General features: G+C 48.2%; 1 protein-coding gene across 12 annotated transcripts in view; it reads right to left on the reverse strand.

Moving 5' to 3' along the window:
- Positions 1–25,577, reverse strand: part of EPHB2 (EPH receptor B2) — a 128,882-nt gene that overhangs the window by 84,965 nt on the left and 18,340 nt on the right. For 11 of the 12 annotated variants that reach the window (XM_081201450.1, XM_081201442.1, XM_081201447.1 and 8 more), the window contains exons 2-3: positions 16,233–16,297; positions 4,974–5,658 (exon numbers count right to left, since the gene is read on the reverse strand). In XM_081201450.1, coding sequence (XP_081057576.1) covers positions 4,974–5,658; positions 16,233–16,297 — 750 coding nt within the window. Of the gene's footprint in view, positions 1–4,973; positions 5,659–16,232; positions 16,298–17,622; positions 17,699–25,577 lie in introns of those variants that run through there. The other variant, XM_081201440.1, reaches the window with a different exon arrangement.

Genomic DNA, 25,577 nt, shown 5'->3' on the forward strand with positions numbered 1-25,577 from the left:
ACTCAGCACAGACCCACTGAACCTGAGTGAGCCATGTCCATTAACTTCAGTGGATGTACTCAGAGTAGGAGTCACATTGGACACAATCACAAGTTCTGGATCAGGACCCTGTGGCTGTTTTGGGATCCACATAAAAGCAGCCGGTTTGAGGACATTCTCTCTCTCCACACACATTATGGTGACAAACATTATGCATAATATTAAAGATGCATTTTGTTCCCGACTCTCCCCATCATCCAAACCAGCTGAAAACAGAACGGAAAGTTTAAGAGCCAGCAAGGGAGGCCTGCGGGGAACCGAGCATCAGCAATCTTGTAAGAAGCAATAAGAAAAACCAAAGAATGACTCACAACTAATAAATAAGGCTTCCAGGAGTCGGGGAGGGGGGGCTGTGCATGTGTTTTAAAAAACCATTTAGTAGTCTCTCATTGTTTCCAAATGTATTTAACGGAGCCTGCTTCTTTCTTCTCCTTTTGCTGCTCAGTAACTGAGGGTTTTCCTTCCGCCCCGCAAAAGTGGCAGGTCTACATGAAAGACACCCTCTGTCACAAACAGAGGATTGAACACGGGGGCAAAGAAAAGCAGAGATTCCTGCTTTGGGAAGTGAAAAGTGGGTCGCATATTTTTAAAATGTGTGTGTGTGTGTGTGTGTGTGTGTGTGTGTGTCTTTTAGGGTTAACAGCCCAGACCTCTGCCTTATGCAGGAAGGGTGAGTTTTAATCTTCTCCACAAGTGGGTTCTGCAAGACCATCTTTCAGCATGACCTTATTCCCTACCACAGTGCTGCTCAAAGCGGTGGTGGACCACCACTGCTGCAGACAATATTGAGCTTTCTATGTACTCCTCTAGTGATGCAATCTGGGGGTGGGGGGTTGAATGGGCAATGGGCAGTAGCTCCTTGAATGGAGACTGGGGTCAACAAGCAAAGGGAAGTGGAGAGGTCAAGGGAAGCCAACATAGTGTCCATAAAATGGTGTTAAAGTCCCATAAGATGTTGTTAGACTCCCATCAGCCCCCAGCCAGAAAATCCAATGGCCAGGGATGATAGATCAGGGTTGATAGATCACACACAGAGAGAGGCTGTAGTTCAGCAGCAATAGAATCATAGATTTGTTATTGGAAGGGAGCCACGAGGGTCATCTAGTCCAATCTCCTGTAGTGATGGAATCACATCTAAAGAATCCCTGCCAGAGGACTATTCTTATTCTTATTATAATTATAATTTATGTACCACCCTATACCCAGAGGCCTCAGGGCAGTTCACTGAAAAGATCAACATAAAAACCACAATATATATAATCAAAATAAAAACAACAACCCAATAACACCGCTCCAAAAAAGAGCCACATTTTAAAAGGGCATTGGATAGGATGATCCAATGAAGGCGAGTCCACCACCTTCTGAGGGAGTCCATTCCACTGTGAAACTATTTTGGCTGTCAGAAAGTTCTCCCTCCTATTTAGTCAGAATCTCCTTTCTTGGAATTTGAATCTATTGGTTTGGGTCCTACCCTCTGGAGCAGCAGAAAACAAGCATGCTCCATTCGCCATGTGACAGCCCTTTGGATATTTGAAGACTGCTATCATTTAATCTCTCAGTCTTCACTTCTCCAGGCTGAGCATACCCAACTTCTTCAACCATTCCTCAGAAGGCTTGGCTTCCAGACCCTTGATCGCCTTGGTCACCCTCCTCTGCACACGTTCCAGCTTGTCAATGCCCTTCATAGCTTGTGGTACCCCAAAATGGACACAGGACTCCAGGTGTGGTCTGACCACGGCGGAATAGAGTAGGACTATGACTTCCCTTGAGCTGGACACTACAATTCCATTGACGCAGCCCAGAATCCCATTGCCCATTGCCAGTCAAGGCAGATGATACTGAGCTTGGTGGAGCAATGCTCCGTAAAAGGCAGCTACCCACGTTCCTATGTCCTCTCCCATTAAACATTGCACAGAAGGAAGAGAGATGTGAAGTGCCCATTCTGTTGCAGGGCTGCAGAAATGAAAGCCCTTGGTGCTTGCAGAAACCTCTTCCTTCGACACCACCGTTAAAGGTACAGGAGCCCCATTCTGCATTCGCAAACACATACACACACACTCACACAGTGCATCCAACCCTTCTGGGTCTTTTTCTTCTCCTGTGCTGCTGCAAAGCTTTGGTCTCCACCCGCTACTCTCCCATTGGTGCCTGGACTGCGATGCCGATAATAGAGGCGGCTCTGTGTGGCTGTGGTGGGGAGGGAGGAGGAGGAAGCCTTCTGTGTGCGTGTGCACGAGGGACACAAAAGCACCCGCAGCTGTGTGTTTGCAAACAAGGCGGCCGAGCCGGGAGAGGGCCTGAAAGCAGTAATTGTCTTTAATTAAAGGAGCTGGGAGCTATCTCAGGCGGCGACAAAAGGCTGCGAAGCAACTCTGCCGCTCGGCGCTGCTGCGGATGGGTGTTCGCAGCAAGTCGGGGAGCAGAGGTGGGCTGCCCACCCCCTACAAACACACATACACACACACACACACACCAAAGGGGCCCAGAGGGAAGAAACCCCCTTCCTTCAAGGCTGGCCGAGTCTCCCAGAAGGCAGACCACCCCAGCGCTTGGCAACTCAGGTCTGACGTCTGCCAAGCCTTCCCTGGGGGGCCTTTTGGGCATTCCTGAACAGGGAGAAGCACCCTGAATGAGGGCTGCAGCCAAAACCTGAGCTGGCCATGATCAAAGTCCAGGGACCTGCCTCTTCAGTCAGTGGTGGGGGACTGCAGGCCCAGTTGAATGTGGTCCTCCAAGCCTTTCCATCCGGCCCTTGGGACTCTGCCCAGGCCATGCCTCTTGTTGGCCTTGATCTATGACCTCCTCAAGTGCCTGGCTGGAAGATGTCCTTAATGACTCTGGCTTACCTACACAGAGGTGTGTCTGCCTTCCTGTATTGTCTGTCTCTCTGTGTGTTTGTGTGTAAACCTTTGAATTCTTTCATGTCTAGAATGCACCCTATAGTATAAAGGTAAGAATCTCATCTGCTGCATATGGTCACTGCAAGGTTGCCCACTCATGAATGCCACCCTTGGGCCAAAGGAGGCTCCCTACCCTACCCTGGACTTGACCACCAGCATCCAGACTGACAGGCAGCACCAAAAATTATGGGATGGCTGTTTGACACATGAACTTAGTGGCAACAACACAGAACTGCCTCTCAAGAGACAAGGTAAAGGTACGGTAAAGGGCCCCTGGATGGTTAAGTCCAGGCAAAGGCAACTACGGGGTTGCGGTGCTCATCTCGCTTTCAGACCGAGGGAGCCAGCGTTTGTCCACAGACAGCTTTCCGGGTCATGTGGCCAGCATGACTAAACCGCTTCTGGTGCAACAGAACACTATGGCGGAAACCAGAGTGCACAGGGTTGAAATCCCCACTCAGCCATGAAACTCACTAGGTGACCTTGAGCCAGTCGCTGTCTCTCAGCCTAACCTACCTTGCAGGGTTGTTGTGGAGATTAAATGACAAGGGGGAGAACCATGTGGGCCACTTTGAACTCCTTGGAGAAAGAGGTATGATATAAATGCAACAACAACACTGTTTCATCTTCTATGAGGACATGGGTAGCCACTGAATCAAGTTCTGTATCAAGTTCTGATGACCACCACTTCTTATCCCTTATCCCCCCCCCTTTTTATATCATTTTTATGAAGTCTCTAAAAATATTTCAAAGCATTTATCAGCATATACATTTTTTGTAACATACAAAGTTTCTCCTTGACTTCCTACCCCTCCTTTCCTGATGTTTTTTTTTTTACTCCTTTTTAATAAAGTGTGCTTTATAACACACATATTTTTATTATCTAAACTTACAACCATTTAATCTTTCAATAATCCACTGCTTATATTTCAAATCCTGCCTGCAACTTCATATGGGGTGGTAATTTGATACATAATTCATCAGTGACCTCCATTCTTCCTTAAACACTGTCATTATGTCCTCTTAATCTGGCAGTTAATTTTGCTATTTCAGCATAGTTCATCAGTTTCATAAGCCATTCCTTCTTACTTGGTCATCCTTTCCCTTTCCAGTTCTGTGCATACAAAAGTTCTAGCAGCTGTTGTCATGTACAGTGGTACCTTGGGTTACAAACTTAATACGTTCTGGAAGTCTGCTCTTAACCCGAAGCGTTCTTAACCCGAGGTATGCATTCCCTACATAGGCCTTTCATGACCCCAGAAGCAGATTGTGTTCCTATCCCGGGGCAAAGTTCATCACCCGGGACACCTACTTCCGGGTTTGTGGAGTTCGTAACCCAAAGCATTCATAAGCAGGACTGTTCGTAACCCGAGGTACCACTGTATATAAATAAGCTTGTCATCTTTCTTGGGAGCTCTGTCCCCATTATTCCAAGTAAAAAGGCTTTCGGGATTTATCAATTTAAACATCCTTTTCAATTCATTATTTCCCATATCAATTATTTCCCCAAAGCACTTCATCATTTCACAGGACCATCCCATGTGATAAAATGATTTATAGTCCTTTTATTACAGCGTCATGTTGAGAGCACAAATACACAGCTCTCCGCACGGAGAGCAGTTGGCTACTCTACTCTACTCCTTCTGATTTCCACATTTTGGGCGCCAATGGGAAGTTCCTCCCTCCCTCTGACTCCTTTGCTCTCTGATACATTCAGACCTCTGAGTCCGTGGTGGTGGTGGTGGTCCCTCACACTCTCCAGTGACATTTCAACTAGCTGCTCCCTCCTGTCTGGTTCTGTTGTCATAATCTCATAACTAGATAACTCCCCACTAACCTGTTCAGCTCCTGTCTCTCTCTCTGCTTCTGAACACGCTGTGGCCAAGAGGGGTGACTCTTCCCCCTCCAGTTCTCCATCTTCAGACCATTCCCTGACATGAGACGAGGCAGAGAATCCTGCTCCCGCTCCCTTTCCTTGCCCCACGCACCCACCATAGAGGAGCCACATGGACCCTTGATTGAAGGTCATCTTACCTCTGCAGACCGTCCCGTTCTCCACCGATTCATAGCCCGCCTTGCACATGCAGCGCCCGATGGGGACCAGCCACTCCCCATCCCCATTACAGTACAACTTGATTGGTACATCCACTTCTTCAGCGTTGGGGATGCAAGTACCCCGAGCTGCTACCAGTGACGTGCTCTCGGCCCCCGAGAGTGTCTCCTGGAAAACAGCTCCGTTCTGGATAATGCGAGGGCACTTGCGGTAGAAGACGCGGACGGCGATCAAGGACATGCAGCCCCCATAGTCCTGGAAGGCCAGGTAAAAGCCGTTCTTGGAGACGGGCCCAAAGCTGCGGACCTCGGTGTTTATCTTCATCACGCGGCCCCCCAGGTCCACCTGGGAGAAGCTCTCGTCTGCCGCAATGGTGTCGACTTTCACCCAGGGGTTCTCCATCCAGGCGGGGAACGTCTTGGTTGCGGCGTCATAGTCGGACTCGTAATAGTAGAGGTTGAAAGTCTCCTTGCAGGACCCGGGGACGTTGGGGATGCTGCTACAGTCCCGGACCGAAAACTTCATCTCCACGTGGATGCGGTGGGCGCCCCTCCTGCGGATGAACTTGGTCCTCAGCCAGTTGTTCTGGCTGGATTCAAAGACGTTGCACACCTGGTAAGTCCGAATCGTGTTCATGTTCTCGTCGTAGCCACTCACTTCTTCCCACTGCGGAAGAGGAAAAGCGGAAAGTCAGAGATCGGCATGCACAGCCCCAAAGGCGTGGGGCAAACGGACAAGGCAGCAACGCCCCCAGGGCTTTAGCTGAGCAGGTTGCGTGCCCTCTCAGGGGTGTCACTAACCCTACTGCTCAACCCCCCCAGCTGCCCAAGTAGCTACAGCACCAGATGGTGAAGGAATGATAGAGAGAGAGAGCGCGATATTTTTGTTTTAACTAAAAATGCAGTAAAACAGCTACAATACACATTTTGATACAACTGAGAATACAGCACAAAGCAATTCATTGTGCGACACCAGCAGTTCCAAAGCAGCTCAAAAACCCCAGCCACGATGTGTTGATTAAAACCTGAGAAAATAAAGTAGTTTTTTTTAAATAAAAAACAACAACCACCTGCCTATTTTATTTGAAACAGGTGCCAGTCAAATACAGTTTCAGGACTCCAAAGTTTTATTTAATTTACTTATTTTGCAAAAAATATTGAAAACCACCAATATATATATATAATATGTATATGGGTCGTGTGCGATAAAAATCATTATAGAATATTTTAAAACACACAATGCCAGAACGAAGGAAACAGCTCAGCAAAACCAAAATGCTTTCAGCGGGAAATGGAATATCAGGATTGCAGGTGCCTGTCTGATTTCAAAAGGAACAGTGCTCCAAAAGTGCTGGTTGCCGCCATGCTGAAAGCCTTGGTTCGCATAGAAATGGAATAATAAAAAAACTAAGTTGGTCTTTAAGGTGCTGCTGGAAGGAATTTTTTTATTTTGACTATGGCAGACCAACACAGCTACCTATCTGTAATAGAAATGGAATGAATTTGATATGATGGTGGGAGAGTCGGGAGCGCTTCTGGAGGCGACTGTGGCAACCTTTCCACTGTATAAAGGACAAGGTGGTCCTTCAAGTCACCTGGTTCTAGGAATTTATACAATAGCAGTAACACCTTGAACTAGCTGGTAGCATACTGGCAGCCAATGCAAAGAGTGGAGCAAATAATACTTTGCATGGCTACTCCATCTGCTCAGCTGAAAGACAAGCAGCTATGGGCTCCTCCTCAAATTTCTTCACTCCAGCTATAACCTCTGTTACTAAGAGTTAATGCCTGAGCTTGCTTTTTCCTCCTCCCTCCCTTCACTTTTCCTTTTGTGCCGTGTCTCTTAGGTAGTGAGCCCAAAGGCAGGGATTGTCTTCTCACTGATCTCTGCATGCCACAAAACACATCATCATCAAATAATACATCTGTTAGCTAAGCAAGGACAACCTCCTGCACATTTCGTTCCTTAAAAATCCTGCGGCTGGAGGTAGAAATAAACAATATTTCCCTTTCAACCCCCACCCCCGCCATGCTCCTGATTCATACAATTTAAGGCAGGGAGAGGCAACGTGGGACATATCTGGCTTGCCTCAGCTTCCCCTGTGGAAATGCTTTCATCCCTCTGCAGCCCAGAACTACTGACACTCAGGTGAGTTACTGCATGGAAGCAGAGTGGGAATTCTCTGTGGGTTAGATATAGCCCACAGCCTAATGCTGCCTCTGGGCATCCTAACAGCGTCTAAAAAAAAAAAGATGCAGAAAACATCTTCAGAGAATAATGTGGAATGAAAGCAGGGATATCCCAGAGGGAGCAGCTCCTGCTCAGACGCATAAGCTGTTCTTGTCTCGTAAAAGATGAAGAGTGCCTGGCTGTAGGGATATAGGGATGTAGGGAAGGGATGTAACTCACCGGCAGCGGATCTGCCTTGCATCCCAAAGATCCTGAGTTCAATCCCCAGCATCTCAAGGTCAGACTGGGAGAGACAGGGAGAAGTTGAATCCCTCAAGAAATGCTGGTGGTCAAACACAAATGAGCAACATGGATCATCCGTCTGACTCATTATAAGGCAGCTCTCTGTGTTCCTAGGGTAAAATTGCACCCCAAAGAGCTATTTCTACATGCAGTGGGGCTGCTACTCAAGTCTGTATAGCAGAGGCAAGGGGCCACCCAGGCATCTCTAGCTGGTCCTCAGGACTCCCCCAGAAGGACATGCCTTTCTCTTCCTTTGAACCATTCTTAAGAGTCCTTGCTTGCCTGGATAGAGGACGGAGAAAGGCGTGTGGGCCTCTGTAGAATCATAGAACTGTAGAGCTGGAAGGGACTCTGGGGTCATCTAGTCCAACCCCCTGGAATGCAGGAATGTTTGGCGAACGTGGGGCTCCAACCCACAACCCTGAGGTTAGGAGTCTCGTGCTCTAACCACTGAGATAGCCTACTGTTGAAGGGTGAAATTTACAGCCATTGCTCTGATTGCTATTGCTGCTTTCCTCATCACTCTCTCACACACACGTGGTAAATGGTCCAGAAGGGAACATGGCCGTTGGGCTGAAAGAGGTCCCCTATCTCTGCCGTGCAGCCTCAAGAATCCTAGAATTGCAGAGTTGGAAGGGACCCAGAGAATTGTCTAGTCCAACCCCCTGCAAATGCAGGAGCCACAGTTAAAGACTCTCCATCCTCTAGTTCTGCTGCAACCAAAGGTGCAGAGCCAGCGCTAGACATTTTGCCACCTGAAGCCAAGGATGAGATGTCTGGAAGCTAACTGGACATGTAGTTGCAACTTATTTCGACACTGGCAGTGGGATAGTATCTTCCACCCCACAAGGCTCGTTTGGGGTGTGTGGGGCAGGATATGCTGTGGAGGATATCCAGCTCTGTCCTCCCTTGGAAGGAAATTGTCAATGAGGAGAATTTAGGAAGAACAGCTGGGGAACTTACTGCTGCCACCCACCAAACATCTACCACCTGAGGCAGTCACTTCCCTTTGCCCAAGGGCAGAGCCAGCTCTGCAAATGTGTGCAGTCCACTTTACTTTGCCTCTTGACCACGCTGCATTCACACGGCAGTTTCTTCCATTCTCCTGGCATTTCCCCAATTGTTCATTTCCATGTTGTATCTGTGCTTTCATACGATGCAACAGCCACTTCCGGAAACACAGCTCTCTATCCAGCACAACTTCCATGTGATTTGCTTCCACAAAAGAAATATATTTGCAATGAACACTCCTGTGAGTGGCTCTCTGTTGCTGTGAGTGGTTTTCACATTGTGGCAAAGCTCATATATCGGCCTGAGATTGTGAAAGGCTGCTGTCCATGGGTGGTACCTCTATCACCCATGGTTTGGAGCGCCTAAGATCCCTGCTTTTGAATTATGGTGCTGGAGGAGACTTTTGAGAGTCCCATAGACTCAAACATGTCCATTCTTAAGGAAATCAGCCCTGACTGCTCACTGGAAGGACAGATCCTGAAGCTGAGACTCCAATACTTTGGCCACCTCATGAGAAGAGAAGACTCCCTGGAAAAGACCCTGATGTTGGGAAAGATGGAGGGCACAAGGAGAAGGGGACGACAGAGGACGAGATGGTTGGACAGTGTTCTCGAAGCTACCAGCATGAGCTTGGCCAAACTGCGGGAGGCAGTGGAAGACAGAAGTGCCTGGCGTGCTCTGGTCCATGGGGTCACGAAGAGTCAGACACGACTAAATGACTAAACAACAACAAGATCCCTGCAAAATCTTTTTTGTAGTGCAGATGATGGGGTGAGAGGAAGACATGATAGGCAGAAGTCCCGCCATATCACTTTCAGCTCCCTTAGACCAGATGTAGGGAACCTTCTCCTGCTTTGTGGGCCAAATTTGACAGGTGGGTGGGGCTTCCCACCTGGCAATCCCCTGATGTCACACTGATGTCAGGCGATGGGGCACTTTCAGTCCCCAAGTTGGACCAGACATGGGGCTCGTGAGGGAGTTTCATGCAGGGAACCTCCTTGCACACCTGAGGCCAGAAGAAAACAGGATTGGGTTCTGCCTCCCCACCCCTGCCTGAGACAAACTGTCTGCCTCCATCCTGAGAAACAATGGCATTATTATTTTCCCTCTCATTTCTGCTCAAAACATGTACCTGTATGGCCGATGCTTACCTGCCAGTTGATGCCGCCTTCTTACGGTACATGGATCTTCAATTTTCTTGGCCAGTATTGAATTTTGAAAATTATAGTTCTTGGGGAATGAGATGCTGTGCACTGAACTGATAACAACTTGGTGTGAAAATGCACTTTCTGGCTGAAAGTGGGGGTGTATATTTTTGGATGGCAGCTGCCAGACCTTGAAGAATCCTTAGGGAACCAGCTCTTTGGGAAGAACACGTAGGAGTGGAAAGAATCATACAATTGTCCAGCTGGAAGGGACCTCCAGGGCTCATCTGGTCCGACCCCCGGCAATGCAGGAACCACGGCTAAAGAACCTCTGGCAGCGGCCACAAACCTGTCTGTTCTGGTTTCTCTCAGTTTCTCAGAAACGGAAACGTTTGTTTCGAAGCTCGTCATAAAAGAAAAATGCAAATATGGGGGTAGGGGGAGAGAGGCCCTTCTGCGACTGACAGGCCTTGCCTCTGATCAGAGAAAACGCCTTTACCAGGGATCTCCGACCACAGTGCTCTGGGGGAGGGATGCTGAAGCGATGTATCCATTTGCTCCTGTCCATTCTGTTCTGTGTTGTTTGCTAGTTCTGCTTGCTTGGGAAACGCAGGGCATCAAAGCTCTTCTGCCTCTATGCCACATGCCTGCACATCCACTCCTGTCAACTCAGCTTTGCATTTTCGCCCCCGCCCCCCGGTAGCCTGCCCTAGTGATATTTGGTTCCAACTGAGAAGAGCACAAGCCAGGAGTGAGGGGGATCACAACTCCTGGCACCTGAAATACAGTGGACACTCGGGTTGTGAACATGATCCACATTTGCAACCCGCAATGTTTGCAACATGCATGCGTCTGCGCATGCGTGGGTTGCAATTTGGCACTTCTGCACATGCGCAAAGCACAATTAAGTGCTTCTGCGCATGCGCAACCGCCGGAACCCAGAAGTAACCCTTGCCAAAGGGGCGGGGCGAGCCACCCATAGGGGTGGGGCCTCTGGAGTCTGCCTGCCTCCTCCCACTCAGCTGCCCTACAGCTGGGGGGGGGGAAGGCAGCGGGTGGACTGTTTGGGCAGCACAGAGAAACGTGGCTCGGGTGCGCTGCAGGCCCTGCGGTGAATGCCGCATGGCATTTTGTCACCCCACTCAGTGGTGACACCTGGGGCAGCCTGCCCCCACCACACACCCCTTCACCCGCCCCTTGCCAGCCACGGATTGGTCTGCACCACCTAACAAGACTCGCAGGAATCTGTGACTGTCTGTACCTGACTTATTTGATGCCAGAGTCCCTCGGAATGCGCCCAATTTGGCTCAGGACTCAGCCAAATCTGGTGCACACCGCTCCTTTAAAGATGCCTAAATATAAAAGCACTCCTAGGCTGATTTATCTATGTGTTGCTCAGTTTCCTGATCCACAGACACCTGTCTCCAGTTTGCTACTTTCGTACAAATTTCCCACTAAGCGCATCTGAAGCATTAAGTGATTCCTCTTTAACCATCCCCAAACTGTAAAGGCTGTCCTTGCCCAAGAACCCCTGCAACACTCCGTCTGAAATTTGGCAGGATCCGTCCTCTCACGGGAGGCTAACAAGCATGCAGATATCATCCATTTCTGCCAGAAATGAAAGAGGCTACAGATGGCTTCCTTTAAAAATAATAATAAAGTAGAAAAGGTTCCCATCACAAACTCCCTGGACCTATCTGCCTGCAATTTGGCAGGCTTCATCCACTCATGCCGAGCAACTCTATCCGCAAGTGTCATCAAGTTCCGTCAAAAGGGAAATAGGTTATAGCCTCTCCCACCCAGCAATTTTTCATGTGATAATTAAAAAAAAGAGGGAGGCACAAGCTTTACTTTCATTTTTCTAAATTGGGATTTGGGTCCAAACCGAACTGGGAAACTTTCAAAGCGCTGAATCGGTGTCTGAGCCAAATCTAGTAGTTGGTGCACACAACTCTGCCCAATTACAAGAAAATAAGATTTAGACACAATATTAGGAAAGACGCCCAGATGGCACACACTGTTTGACAGTGGAGCAGATGGTCTCACAAGGTGGTGAATTATCCTTCGCTGCAAGCAAAGTCTGGGTGGCCCACCTTTCAGGGCTGCTGTGGCAGGGGATTTCCTGCATCAGCGGGTCAGTGGTGGACTAGATTGGATGACCTCTGAAGCCTCTTCCAACTCTACTATTGTTATTTATTTATTTATTAAATTAGTATACCGCCCTTCATCCATAGATCTCAGGGTAGTTTGCAACATGATAAAAACACAAAATACATAATAAAAACAAGAACAAACAAACCAATACCCCGCCTCCCCCCAAAAGCATTTAAAAGGGTATAGGCTGTTCATCAGCCAATGGTGTGGTTAAAGTTTTCACCTAGAGCCTAACAGTGTATTTTAACTACTCTATTCCGAACTTAAAAATGGAAAGTGTAATGCTGGTGGTCAACAAAAGAGGTTTGAAGATGCTCTCAATGTAAATCTAAAAAAAATGTAGTATAAACACCAACAACTGGGGAACACTGACCTGTGAGCACTCCAACTGGAGAACAACCTTGACCAAAGGTGTCATGGACTTTGAAGATGCTCAAACTCAGGACGAAAGGGAGGAAGAGGAAGGCACGTTTGGCAAACCCTCACTGTGATCAACTCCCATCTGGAAACCTATGTCCCCATTGTGGAAGGATATGTGGATCCAGAATTGGCCTCCACACTTACGGACTTACAGACTCACTGTTAAGACTTACGGACTCACTGTTAAAACTGTGTTCATGGAAGACAATTTTACTCAGCTATGAGGGATCGAAGAAGAAGAGGAGGAGGAGGAGGAGTGTATAATGAAGGCACCAGCCAAAACTCAATGAATCATGCCTTCTATTTAACCCCCGTGCCCCACCCCAGAGATGGACATTTCTGCTGGTCCATCAGAACTCTTAATCAAAAATTAAAAGGTAAAAGAAGAGTTCTGGAGAAGCCTGGCCACAGCAACCTCCTGTGATAACTCATCAGAACAGGAGTGACTCACCTGCAGCCCTCTAAATTGCTTCTGAACCACAACTCCCATCAGCCCCTGCTAGTTTGGCCTGTAGTCAGGTCTGATGGAACTTGTAGAATCATAGAACTGTAGAGCTGCAAGGGACCATGAGGATCATCTAGATTCTAGTCCAACCTTCTGCAATGCAGGAATCACATCGAAATAATCCCTGACAGGTGGCCATCCAACCTCTGCTTAGAAGCATAGAATTACAGAATCTTAGAGGAACTTCTGGTTGCCCCCACCCCCTGGAAAACAGGCATACCCATGAATACCAGGGACAAAATAACAGGAAATGTCATTGGTACCTTGCTCACATGTTTCTAAGAAGCCTTGGGGACCAGCCACAGGAGTAAGATGGACTCTGTTGACATTCACCCTTTCATGGAAAGTCTGCTTAGGTTCTGAGTAGCTCCTGAAACCTGCTGTGTCTGCACTTCCCGAGTCTGAGCAGAACCCAGAAATTGTTGGTTCAGCCTGGCTCCCTTCAGTCCCTGCTTAGACCTGCTCCCCATCCTGCCTCTGTCCTCCTCCCCTCCCTTCCTGGCAGCTGCTCTCTGCTCCAGACTTCCTCTCTGGCTAATTGATCCCAGCTCACACCCTACAGGATCGCTGTGGCAGTTCCTGCCAGGTGAATTCCATCACCATGACCCAAGCGGTTCAGGTTTACTGGCTACTGGCTGGACTCCCGATGTTAATAGCAAGAAAAACACTTAGCGTTCACATAGCATGAAGCAGTCAAAGCGTTCAGCACACACATTAGCTCTGCGGATCCTGCAACTAATCTGCAAGGAAGTGAAGTGCTATGATTTGCCCCCATGTTACAGATGGGGAAGCCCGAGGCTGCAAAAGTGTCCCAGAGTTCCAGGGGGTTAGACTAGATGGCCCCTTATGATCTCTTCCAACTCTACAATTCTATGGTTCTGTTATTCCAAGCCCAAAGGGCAGAAGCAGCACCCTCTCCTTTATGTCCCAAGAGCCAGCACCAGGGCAGTGACACATTCGTGCACCCCTTGCTTGCCTGATACATGTGGCTCCTAAAAGGTAAGGTAAAAGTAAAGGAATCCTGGACAGTTAAGTCCAGGTGACTATGGGGTTGCGGCGCTCATCTCGCTTTCAGGCTGAGGGAGCCGGCGTTTGTCCACAGACAGCTTTCCGGGTCATGTGGCCAGCATGACTAAACTGCTTCTGGTGCAATGGAACACCGTGGTGGAAACCAGAGTGCACAGAAATGCTGTTTACCTTCCTGCCACAGCAGTACCTATTTATCTACTTGCACTGGCATGCTTTTGAACTGCTAGGTTGATTCAAGGGGATTCGAACCGCCGACCTTCTGATCGGCAAGCCCAAGAGGCTCAGTGGTTTAGACCACAGCACCACCCACGTCCCTATGTGGCCCCTAGAAGGCTGCCAAAGAGGCTATTTGGCCCTCAGGCTGAAAAAGACTCCGCACCCCGGCTTAGCTGGGTGGAGGAAGTAAACTGCAATCATACCGCTCTGCTTTCTCCTTGTTGGTTGGCTTAGAAAGCAACCCCAGAGGCCCCCAGGTGGTTTGCACCTGACAGAACTATAATTCCCAGCATGCTTACCAAACTAGTTCCCAGGATTCTTTAGTGATGTGTCTTAAATGTGCTTCAAATCTACAGTGTGTACACAGCCCATGTTGTTGAAGAGGGCATTCAGGGCCTTTGTGGGTTTCAGTAAAAGCAGATCCACGTGAAAACACAACGAAGGCTCAGTTATCACACATGGCTTCCCCTAAACAATCCTAGGAACTGTTGCTTGCTAAAGGTGCTGGGAATTGTAGCTCTATGTGTGTGGGAACTACAGTTCCCAAGATTCCCTGGAGGCATTTGCCTTGAGTTTCCTTAACTAGCTTCTTTTCTAATTCCCAGCATCACTACCAGTTTTTGCTTTCTATCCTTGCAGCTTATTTGATTGACCAGTTGCCAGTCGATTTGGGTTACGCATAATATGCTTAGCTTTAATTTGCATTTGATTCTTCCAGTGCAGATGCCTTCAGTTCAAAATGACGGGTCGTATATATGCATATTTTCTTTTAACAAATGAAATGCAGCCTCTGGAAAACTCCCTGCTTCTGATTTGCTTGTCTGAGATGGGTCTGGCTTACTGTAGCTTCTTGGTAGGTTACATCTGCAAGCAGATTGTGTGTGTGTGTGTGTGTGTGTGTGTGTGTGTTGAGACTACCTGGGGAAAATAAGCATTTCCTTGGATTCAACACCACAAAATGCTTTATTTGCATCCCCCCAAAAAAAAACCCCTATTCAAAGTGTGATGCCTAAACAGCAACTTGCTTCCCGCAATGGCATCCAAAGTGTCCCCACCCTCAATTAAACACCTTTTTAAAAAAATAAATAAATTGCCATGAATTTAATTAATCAACTAATTGCGTTCATTAGCGCTGTCAGCCTTATCAGAATTATTATGTGAGAGTTTGCGGCATTCCGACGGAAAATTACCTAGGCATTTTCCTCGGTGCAATTCGCAAATGAGCAGTGAGCATTTGGAGCCTTCTCCTTATACATATTACATGGAGGGTTCTGAAATTGGCTTGGGGAGGGGGGAGCTTTTCATCAGAAACCTGCAAATCTTCTCCCTCCCGCTCCCTTGTCAATACTGAAGAGGCTCAGTGGTAGATTGCATGCTTTGAATGCAGAAGGCTCTAGGTTCAATCCCAGACACCTCTTGTTTAAAGGATTGGGTTGCAAGGAGTGGGGAAAGCCTCTGTCTGAGATCCTGAAGAGCAGCTGCCAGTCAGAGTAAGCAATATTGGGTTGGATGAGCTAATGGTCTGACTCAATATAGGGCAGCTTGTCAGGAGGGCATGTCAAAGGTTTGAGGTTCAATCCCCAGATCAGGGAAGCAGGACTCTTTTCAGCCAGACAGCTTGTGAGTCAAACAGTTGGAGCTGGCATTAGGCAGCTACCAGTGTTGCTGTCCGTCGTGCACTGCATGCTTTGCATGTTTGCAACCCTGCCAGATAATTCAAATTGTATCCACCATCTCCCACCACCAAGTCATCACAGCACAACTTGCAACCCTGAAGAGCCACTTGAAGCTAGCCCGTTTCCCTCTTTCTTGGAGACCAATATAGAAAGTTGTCCCTGACCAAGGAGACCTTTCTCACGTCTAAAGATGGGCATACATTCGATTCACATTTATAGGCAAACTTGCCTTGTTCACACTTCCCACACGCAAACTGAAAAACAGCCACCTTTCAAAATTCACACTTCTCCTAATTCTGCAGTTCACCTATCCGGCTGAGGAATGCGTACAAAAATGCAAAACACTGGGATGAAAATACATATATCTGTGAAAACGACTTCCAGAGATGCACTCAATCTGGGGAAATAGTTTTGCCAAAATGTGTATATTAGGAGAAACCTGCACAAAGCGCTGATTAGTTTTCACAAGGACTTTAAAAAAAAAAAGCAAATTGGTGTGGAAATGGGGAGAACTGAGTTTAAGATTGGAGAAATGAGAAACGCCAAAACTGATAGGTTCACACATCCCTGCTCATGTCAGACTGACGAAGCCCCTCTTCCCCACAAACTCACCCCTGATGGTGGATGCACGGTCCAGCCTAGCTCTGCCGTTGCTGTCGTGGAGTCCATCAGTGTTTCTGCAGGTGAACAGAAAAGAAACAGAAGTCAGAGGTCACCTTCTCAACCAGCCCAAGCTTAGAGTTGACCCCATTTGGCTTCTGACCCTAGAGCTAAGAACTTTAGCAGGTGGTGCTTCCCCCACCGGGCTGATGTTGCAGGAAAATGCATGCCAATCTTAGCCAAACGACAGCAATGGGATTCCAGGTTACAATCCTAACTCTGCTTGCCTGGCAGTTAAGTCCCACTGAATTGGATAGGACTCACTCCTGGGCAAACATTGGTTAGGAACGCACTGCTAAGTTTCCCACGGAGTTTTGCCATTCCCAAATTGTCAAGTTCTTCGCTTGAAATATATATCAGAATGAATAGCGATTGAAGCTCAGTGGAAGATCTTATTCCAGATGCTAGGTATCACTCACTCTGGAATATATTTATCATGGGGGAAATTAGGCATAATTTGAGATTTTGACAAGAACTAGAACCTCCAAATAAATACTTTTTATATAACTTGGCATTCCTTCATTATGTAAACAATAGAAGCTTCTTTTCCAAGCCTGGCAAATCTGGAACTACATTTGATATTATTATTATTATTTTTCATTTCATCCCTATACTGCTTTACAGGTCGAAGGAACAATCTCAAAATGGCTGACAACACAATCGAACTTCAAATCAATCAATCCAGAATAAAGCATCATTGAAGAAAGTCAGATATAAAGTATATATTCAAAGCAACAAAATTAACAGGAAACAGAAACATTATCAGTATCGGTGTCTGTGTGTAGACACCAGCCTACTGTACAAATGGTAAAAGTTACATATCTTGCTTTGGCCAGTTTAACCTCTGGCCCGTCCACCACAGGCAAGCGGCCCCCAACAGAGGGAGATGTGGCGGCGCTGTGGGTTAAACCACAGACCCTAGGACTTGCCGACCAGAAGGTCGGCTGTTCGAATCTCCGCGACGGGGTGAGCTCCCGTTGCTCAGTCCCTGCTCCTGCCAACCTAGCAGTTCAAAAGCACGTTAAAGTGCAAGTAGATAAATAGGTACCGCTCTGGCAGGAAGGTAAATGGTGTTTCCGTGTGCTGCTCTGGTTCACCAGAAGTGGCTTAGTCATTCTGGCCACATGACCCGGAAGCTGTATGCCGGCTCCCTCGGCCAATAAAGCGAGATGAGCACTGCAACCCCAGAGTTGGTCACGACTGGACCTAATGGTCAGGGGTCCCTTTACCTTTACCTTTACCCCTGCAGTCAGGGATGACCGTGTGGTGCCAGAAGCACTCGTCCTTTGCAACCATGAGAATCATAGAGCTGGGACTCTCAGGCTCTGCTGTTTCCTCTCACCTCAGCAAAGACAGAGAGGGTGGCTGGAGGGGACGTCAGGGTGTGAGCCAGGAAAAGGCACTCGACCGCCTGCCCTCCTACGGCAGGACAAGAGAGCCAGGGATGCTGGGGGGGGGAGCTTCTTTTGTGCCGTTCCAGCCCACGTCTGTCTCTGCAGGCCGGCACGCTGTGCCTGGCATTTAAAGCAAATCCTCCTCGCCTGATGGGAACGGGCAGGCGCAGGCCTGGCTGCCATCCCGGCAGGAGTCTGTGCCACTCCCCCCCCCCAGCCCACTTAGCCAAGCCAGCCTGCCCCGGCCTGTCCACGTCGATGGGCTTTTCATTAAAATGTCCGTGCCGCCGTGGCTGGCCTCCCTCCAGGCCGAAGGAGATGCCAGGGCTGGATGCCACTCTGGCCCCCGAGGGACCAGGGCAGGCGTATCTTCAATAGTAAAAAGTCCAAGCAGAAGTAGTGGATTGGCTGTAGCGGGGGGGGGGGGACATTGGCAAGGCATTAGCCTGCCCAGCGTGGGGAGAAACTGTGAGGCGTCTCCCAAGGCCCAAGTTGTTGTGGGCAGCATTCCCAGACGTGGGGCTGAGGTGGGGGCAGCTGCAGAGGCTGGGGGAATTCGGAAATCTTTTGTACCTCCATAAAGGCAACCTCTTCTCCAACCGTCTGCCCCCCCCCCCTTTATTCAGGTGGATTCTTCCTCCCTCCTTCCCTGGCTGAGGAATTCACCAGGGGTTTTCAGGTCTCCCCCCCCCTCCAGCATCATTACCTCATTAAATAAGCGTCCCCATTGACATCGGGTCTACCCCCTCCCCCACGAGCTATACTGAGTGGAATTAATTGCCCAGATAATTAAATGCTTCTTTTTTTCCCTCCCCCTTTTTCCTTTTCGCAGGCCTCAAATCTTTCAAGTGCAAACGGCAGCCGTGCAGACACCAAAGTCTCCACGGCACACGACCTGCCACATCTCGCCACGCCGAGGCACCGGGTGCGAGGCAAGGCCACACACAAGGCAGAAGGGTGGCTTCAGGGCTGGGCCCTGGCGCTGCAGGGGCAGATCCATGGGGATCTGCTCTGCCAAAATGGCAGAGAGGAGAGTAAAGTACAGTGGTTAGAGCTAGGCTTGCCTAGTCCCGCACTCCCATGATCCAGTCGAGGAAACCTCGTGGACAATAAGAACGTCATACATGCATGCAGGATCTGTTGGAGTCAGAGTAGCGAAATCGCAGCTAAGAACCTAAAATCATATATATGACTGACATCCTTCTTTAGAAATTAATCCCATGTCCAGACTTTAACATTCAAAAGCTTTACAGTGGTATCTCAAGTTACATACGCTTCAGGTTACAGACTCTGCTAACCCAAAAATAGTACCTCAGGTTAAGAGCTTTGCTTCAGGATGAGAACAGAAATCACACAGCGGCCGTGCAGCGGCAGCGGGAGGCCCCATTAGCTAAAGTGGTACTTCAAATTAAGAACAGTTTCAGGTTAAGAACAGACCTCCGGAACGAATTAAGTTCTTAACCTGAGGTACCACTGTACTTGCAAAAAAAATTGAAGCACTATGTACACTGTGTACTGTAAGCCGCCCAGAGTGGGCGGGTATAAATAATAAAATTATGACGATGGTGATGCCACTTTAAACAGTCGTGGTTTCCAAGAAAGGATCCTGGCAGCTTTAGTTAACAAACAGTGCCGAGAGTTGTGAGAAGGCCCTTTCCCTCGCGAAACTACCATGTATCTGCAGGTGCTACTCACGAGTATCTGTGTGTGACCAAATTCTCTGAAAAGCTTGGTGAAATGAAAATGTTTTGAGTACGTTTCAAAATAGAATAATTGTAGGTGCCTGTCTACAATTCAATAGAAACAGCATTCCAAATTACTGGTGCCACTAAGCTATAAAGCTTTGGTTTGCATACAAAGTAGAGGAATATGTGAATACTGTAACTGTGGGAAAGTCAGCCCTGCTTCCTCAGATGATTACAATAATGTGGCCTGGGTTTAAGAGCCATGGTCCTAGACCGTTGAGGGCTTTCTGCCCTAATTTCATTAATTATTACTATTAATGGCATATATTGCCCACTTTTTCCTCCGAGGAGCTCAAAGTGGTGCACATTTAATCCCCGCAACAACCCTGTGAGGCAGATTGGGCAGAGAGCCAGTGACTGGCCTATGGTCACACCCAGTGAGCTTTATGGCCGAGCAAGGATTCGAACCCTGGTCTCCCACGTCTTAGTCTGATGCTCTAACCACTACGCCACACTGGTTCTCACTAGCAGTAATATTGACTTGGTGATGTTCCGGCGAGCAGTGAGGCGCTTTCAGCACCAAGGGTAATATGCTGATGTGGATGCTGAGTTGTACTGATTAAACTGTGTCAGCAATTGGGAAGAGTATATAAGGAGCAGCACCTAGCTCTCCCATTACCCTGGGGGATGGGTTGGTGTTTGGGTCTGGTTTGTTGTTGATGTATTTAGTGTATAAGGAGTTTTTGTTTTTGTAATTAAAACCTTGTTTAAGTTATTTTTGAGTCCCTTTTTAATGCATGGTCTCCCCAGCAAGCTCTCTGCAGCGCTACCATACTGCAAATAGTCAACAGTGGAGCTACTGTTCTGTCTTGGGCCCGGTCTTATTTAACATCTTTATCAACGACTTGGATGATGGACTCAAGGGCATCCTGATCAAATTTGCAGATGACACCAAACTGGGAGGGGTGGCTAACACCCCAGAGGACAGGATCACACTTCAAAACGACCTTGACAGATTAGAGAACTGGGCAAAAACAAACAAAATGAATTTTAACAGGGAGAAATGTAAAGTATTGCACTTGGGCAAAAAAAATGAGAGGCACAAATGCAAGATGGGGGACACCTGGCTTGAGAGCAGTACATGTGAAAAGGATCTAGGAGTCTTGGTTGACCACAAACTTGACATGAGCCAACAGTGTGACGCGGCAGCTAAAAAAGCCAATGCAATTCTGGGCTGCATCAATAGGAGTATAGCATCTAGATCAAGGGAAGTAATAGTGCCACTGTATTCTGCTCTGGTCAGACCACACCTGGAGTACTGTGTCCAGTTCTGGGCACCACAATTCAAGAAGGACACTGACAAACTGGAACGTGTCCAGAGGAGGGCAACCAAAATGGTCAAAGGCCTGGAAACGATGCCTTATGAGGAACGGCTAAGGGAGCTGGGCATGTTTAGCCTGGAGAAGAGGAGGTTAAGGGGTGATATGATAGCCATGTTCAAATATATAAAAGGATGCCACATAGAGGAGGGAGAAAGGTTGTTTTCTGCTGCTCCAGAGAAGCGGACACGGAGCAATGGATCCAAACTACAAGAAAGAAGATTCCACCTAAACATTAGGAAGAACTTCCTGACAGTAAGAGCTGTTCGACAGTGGAATTTGCTGCCAAGGAGTGTGGTGGAGTCTCCTACTTTGGAGGTCTTTAAGCAGAGGCTTGACAACCATATGTCAGGAGTGCTCTGATGGTGTTTCCTGCTTGGCAGGGGGTTGGACTCGATGGCCCTTGTGGTCTCTTCCAACTCTATGATTCTATGATTCTATGATTCTATGATTCTATACTGCAGCCAAAAGGTCTGCTCAGTAAATGAGGACTCCACCCAGGGTCTTTGAGTCCTGCAGGAAGTTCTGCAGGGTGTACAAGCACCGACCTTGACAGCTCAGCTCCAGACAGATCCTGCTTCCTGCTAGGAAGCTGCTCAGAGGGTCAAAACCTCATGAAGATGAGCCAGGGCTGGGAGATATCCACCCATACCCTCTCTGCAATTATTTGCTCTTGGCCTTCTGCATTTCCCCAACAGCCAAGAGCACCAGATTTTGGTGCTTTAACTGACAGGCTGCAAAGCAGGCAACTGTTGCCAGCTCCGCACGGGCTTCTACCCAAGAAATGGCTGGCGAGGAGGACAAGTGAGAAGGAAAAGGGACTCCGTTTTGGGATGCTCTGGCGGCAAGAGTGTGCGTATCAATGGCACAGGGGAGCGCTAGCAGCACAGCAGCGGGTGTACAAGCATGCAAGTAAACAGGATGCCAGGCTTGGTGGTGCTTTTGTCTCATCCAGTGGGGCTCTCCACCGGTGCTTAGTTTCCCCTATTTTTAAAAGGCATGCATGTACCCTTGCGTGCGCACGCAGGTCATGCTCAACCACATGTGCAATCCCAGTCATGTGCAGCAGAAAAACAACAGTGGTCAGTCAGTCAAAATGGATGCGAGCATCTCTGCATTGCAAGGGGAATCCACACGATAGTAGGATATTCCAAGGTATCCTTTTGATTACGTTTGTATTTAACAGCAAATCTACCTCATCCGCATTCTCTAAAACACAGCCACCCTTCAAAGTGCAAATTTTGCCATGCAGTTCTCCAGCCAAGAAAGGTTTACAAAAATGCACCCGCTTAGGAGGAAAGGCTATATTTGGGGCTTTTTATGGTGACAGCAGTCACGAAATTAAAAGACGCCTGCTTCTTGGGAGAAAAGCAACGACAAACCTAGACAGCATCTTAAAAAGCCGAGACATCACCTTGCCAACAAAGGTCTGTATAGTAAAAGCTATGGTTTTCCCAGTAGTGATGTATGGAAGTGAGAGCTGGACCATAAAGAAGGCTGATTGCCGAAGAATTTATGCTTTTGAATTATGGTGCTGGAGGAGACTCTTGAGAGTCCCATGGACTGCAAGAAGATCAAACCTATCCATTCTTAAGGAAATCAGCTCTGAGTGCTCACTGGAAGGACAGATCATGAAGCTGAGGCTCCAGTACTATGGCCACCTCATGAGAAGAGAAGACTCCCTGGAAAAGACCTTGATGTTGGGAAAGATGGAGGGCACAAGGAGAAGGGGACGACACAGGACAAGATGGTTGGACGGTGTTCTCGAAGCTACCAGCATGAGTTTGACCAAACTGCAGGAGGCAGTGGAAGACAGGGGGGCCTGGTGTGCTCTGGTCCATGGGGTCACGAAGAGTCAGACATGACTAAACGACTAAACAACAACAAATTGGGGGGAAGGGATAAAGGGGAGTGATGTAGAATGATCACAGAGGCGCATAAAGGTATGGTGCAGAGAAACATTTGTAGAAAGTTGAAGTTTGCATTGGATGCTTCGCCCACTTCTGTTTCTGGCCCCACCCACCAGTGACATGTGCCTCCCTTCCAAAGATTTTCCAGGAGGAATAGTTGCCCTCAGGTTGAAAGACTTTCCCCACCCTTGATTTAAAGGCAACCTGGTGCACAGAAATTACTCTGCTGAAGTTTTTTCTTGCTGTAAGGCAGAAAGTTGAGGGGAAGATTTGGCTGCTCCATTTCTACATGCAGGGATATTGTTAACACGACAAGGACTGGGGAAGGTAGCCATCCTGCCTAGCTTTGATGCAAGGAGCCAAGACGGGAACCCACCACCCAGGGGCTGGCCCTTGCATCAGCAAACATCACTTGTTTTTCTTCTTGATCCGGGGATAGCCAACACCTGTCAGGTGTTGCAGCTTGCAGACTCTCCAAATGCCCCTATTTTCCAGGGACAGTCCTGGATTTACAGAAGCCATCCTGGTTTCTGATTTGATTCCAGAATCGTTTGGTCCCACTTTTCCTAGAACGTCCCTATTTTCATTGAAAAAAATGCTGGACGGTATGGAGTTATGTGAACAAGGAGAAAGCAACTATACAACCTTTAGAAGATATCTGAAGGCAGCCTTGCATAGGGAAGTTTTCTAGATGCTTAATGTTTTTGTGTGTGTGTGTGTGTGTGTGTATGTGTGTGTGTTGGAAGCTGTCCAGAGTGGCTTGGGCAACCCAGTCAGATGGGTGGGGTAAAAACTATTATTATTATTAATATCATTATTATTATGGATGTCCCTATTTTCATTGGAGAAATGTTGGAGGGCATGATCTTGAAAATGCCAGGCTGCTTGGTTTGCCTCCAGAACCAGTTTTGTGTCAGGCACTCAGGCCTGAGAGCGGACAAGGGACAGGCTGACTCGCTGAAGATCCAGACTTTGACAGCGTGGAGGAGGGGCCCGGTGACCTCCCTCACTAACAAGTAGCCCAGGACTGAGCAAATTTTGCCATTTTCCTATTGGGTGGTGGTGCAAAATTGGCCATTGAGTGTCACCTGACTTTTTTTTTTTTTGGCCAGGGGGATTATGGGCTGTTGTGTGGCTGTCCCATCAGGGGACCACCTGCCCTAGCTTCAGATTGGCCCATGTCACATGACCTCCTAGACCTGCTGTGTTGAGTTGGCACTGCATGTTGTTCCCTCATCTGAGCATCTGTAGGGAGCAGCTCTTGGGACTGGCAAGGAGGCCCCTCACTGCTCCTTGTAGGCTTGTATGTTTCCCCAGAACATGCAGTACGGGGTGGTTGACATTTACTCCCACTGCATCAACCCTAAGATGAGGCGGGGCGGAGGCAGGCTCTGTATGAGTAGGAGAAAAGCCCTACAGCAGTGGTTCTCAACCTGTGGGTCCCCAGATGCTGTTGGATTACAACTCCCATCATCCCTGAGCTCTGGCCTTGCTAGCTAGGGGTGATGAGAGTTGTAGTTCAACAACATCTGGGGACCCACAGGTTGAGAAAGGCTGCCCTACAGGGAGGTTTGCATCCCAACTCCTGCCAGATGTACAGATTTTTGTGGTCTAGCCTGCTCTGCTCTGATTCCTCAGAGCCAGCCGCAGAACGGAGAACAGCTGTGGCTAGCAGCTAAAGCAGGCAAACTGACCTAAATCTCCACTGAATGAGCCCAGGCTGGCCTAGTATCAGAGCAGGGAAAGCAAAGAAGTCCTTCCAAAACCCCGACCATCCAAGGAGGGTTTGAAGAACACAAAGAGAGCCCTGTTAGATCAGGCCAGTGACCCATCTAGTAGTTATCAAGAGCCTTCCCTTCCATGAATTTGCCACATCTTCATCTAAAGCCATCCAAGTCAATGGCCAGAGCCACTAAGGGCAGAGCAACTCATGCAAATTCCACCCCTAGTTTGTACACAAACACACACACACACCCGTTTTAATCTTCCATCCAGCAAGAGTCCTCATCAGAGTTTGGGAATATGTTCCAGCCAGCCAGAGAGACCCAAGGTGGGTGTCTTCTAGCAAGGTCAATGAGGAGTGTTACCTGGGGAGAGAGGGTGTGGCTGGGGAGGGGTGTGTGGCCTGAGAGAGTCCCAAGGGCCAAGTGGCGAGGCCTGGAAGGCCACGTTTGGCACCCAGGGCTAAGGTTGCCTACCATTATCTTAGAGTGATGCTGCTGATTACTGTGGACCAGTCTTCCCCAACCTGGTGCCCTCCCAATGTTCTGGATGACAACCCCCACCCCATCAGTATAATAATAATAATAATAATAATAATAATAATAATAATAATAATAATTTATTTATTATTTGTACCCCGCCCATCTGGCTGGGCTTCCCCAGCCACTCTGGGCAGCTTCCAACAAAGATCAAAAATACATTAAATGTCACACATTAAAAACTTCCCTTCTAAATTAGGTAGCTGTTTATCTCTTTGACATCTGATGGGAGGGTGTTCCACAGGGCAGGAACCACTACCAAGAAGGCCCTTTGCCTGGTTCCCTGTAACATCACTTCTTGCAGGGAGGGAACCACCAGAAGGCCCTCGGCGCTGGACCTCAGCGTCCGGGCAGAACGATGGGGGTGGAGACGCCCCTAGATTGAAGCCAGCTGGATAAAAGAGGCTGCTATAGCCAAGCATGAATGAGCTGGATGGACCAATGAATTTGCAGAGTTGTAGAGTTGGAAGCCTGTTGCCTTTGTCCATGGAGTTTAAGGTCCGTATAGTTAAAGCCATGGTTTTCCCAGTAGTGATGTATGGAAGAGAGAGCTGGACCATAAAGAAGGCTGATCGCCGAAGAATTGATGCTTTTGAATTATGGTGCTGGAGGAGACTCTTGAGAGTCTCTTGGACTGCAAGAAGATCAAACGTATCCATTCTTAAGGA

Source organism: Podarcis bocagei (assembly GCF_964188305.1).
Source record: "Podarcis bocagei genome assembly, chromosome: 7".
In the NCBI taxonomy this organism is placed as follows: domain Eukaryota; kingdom Metazoa; phylum Chordata; class Lepidosauria; order Squamata; family Lacertidae; genus Podarcis; species Podarcis bocagei.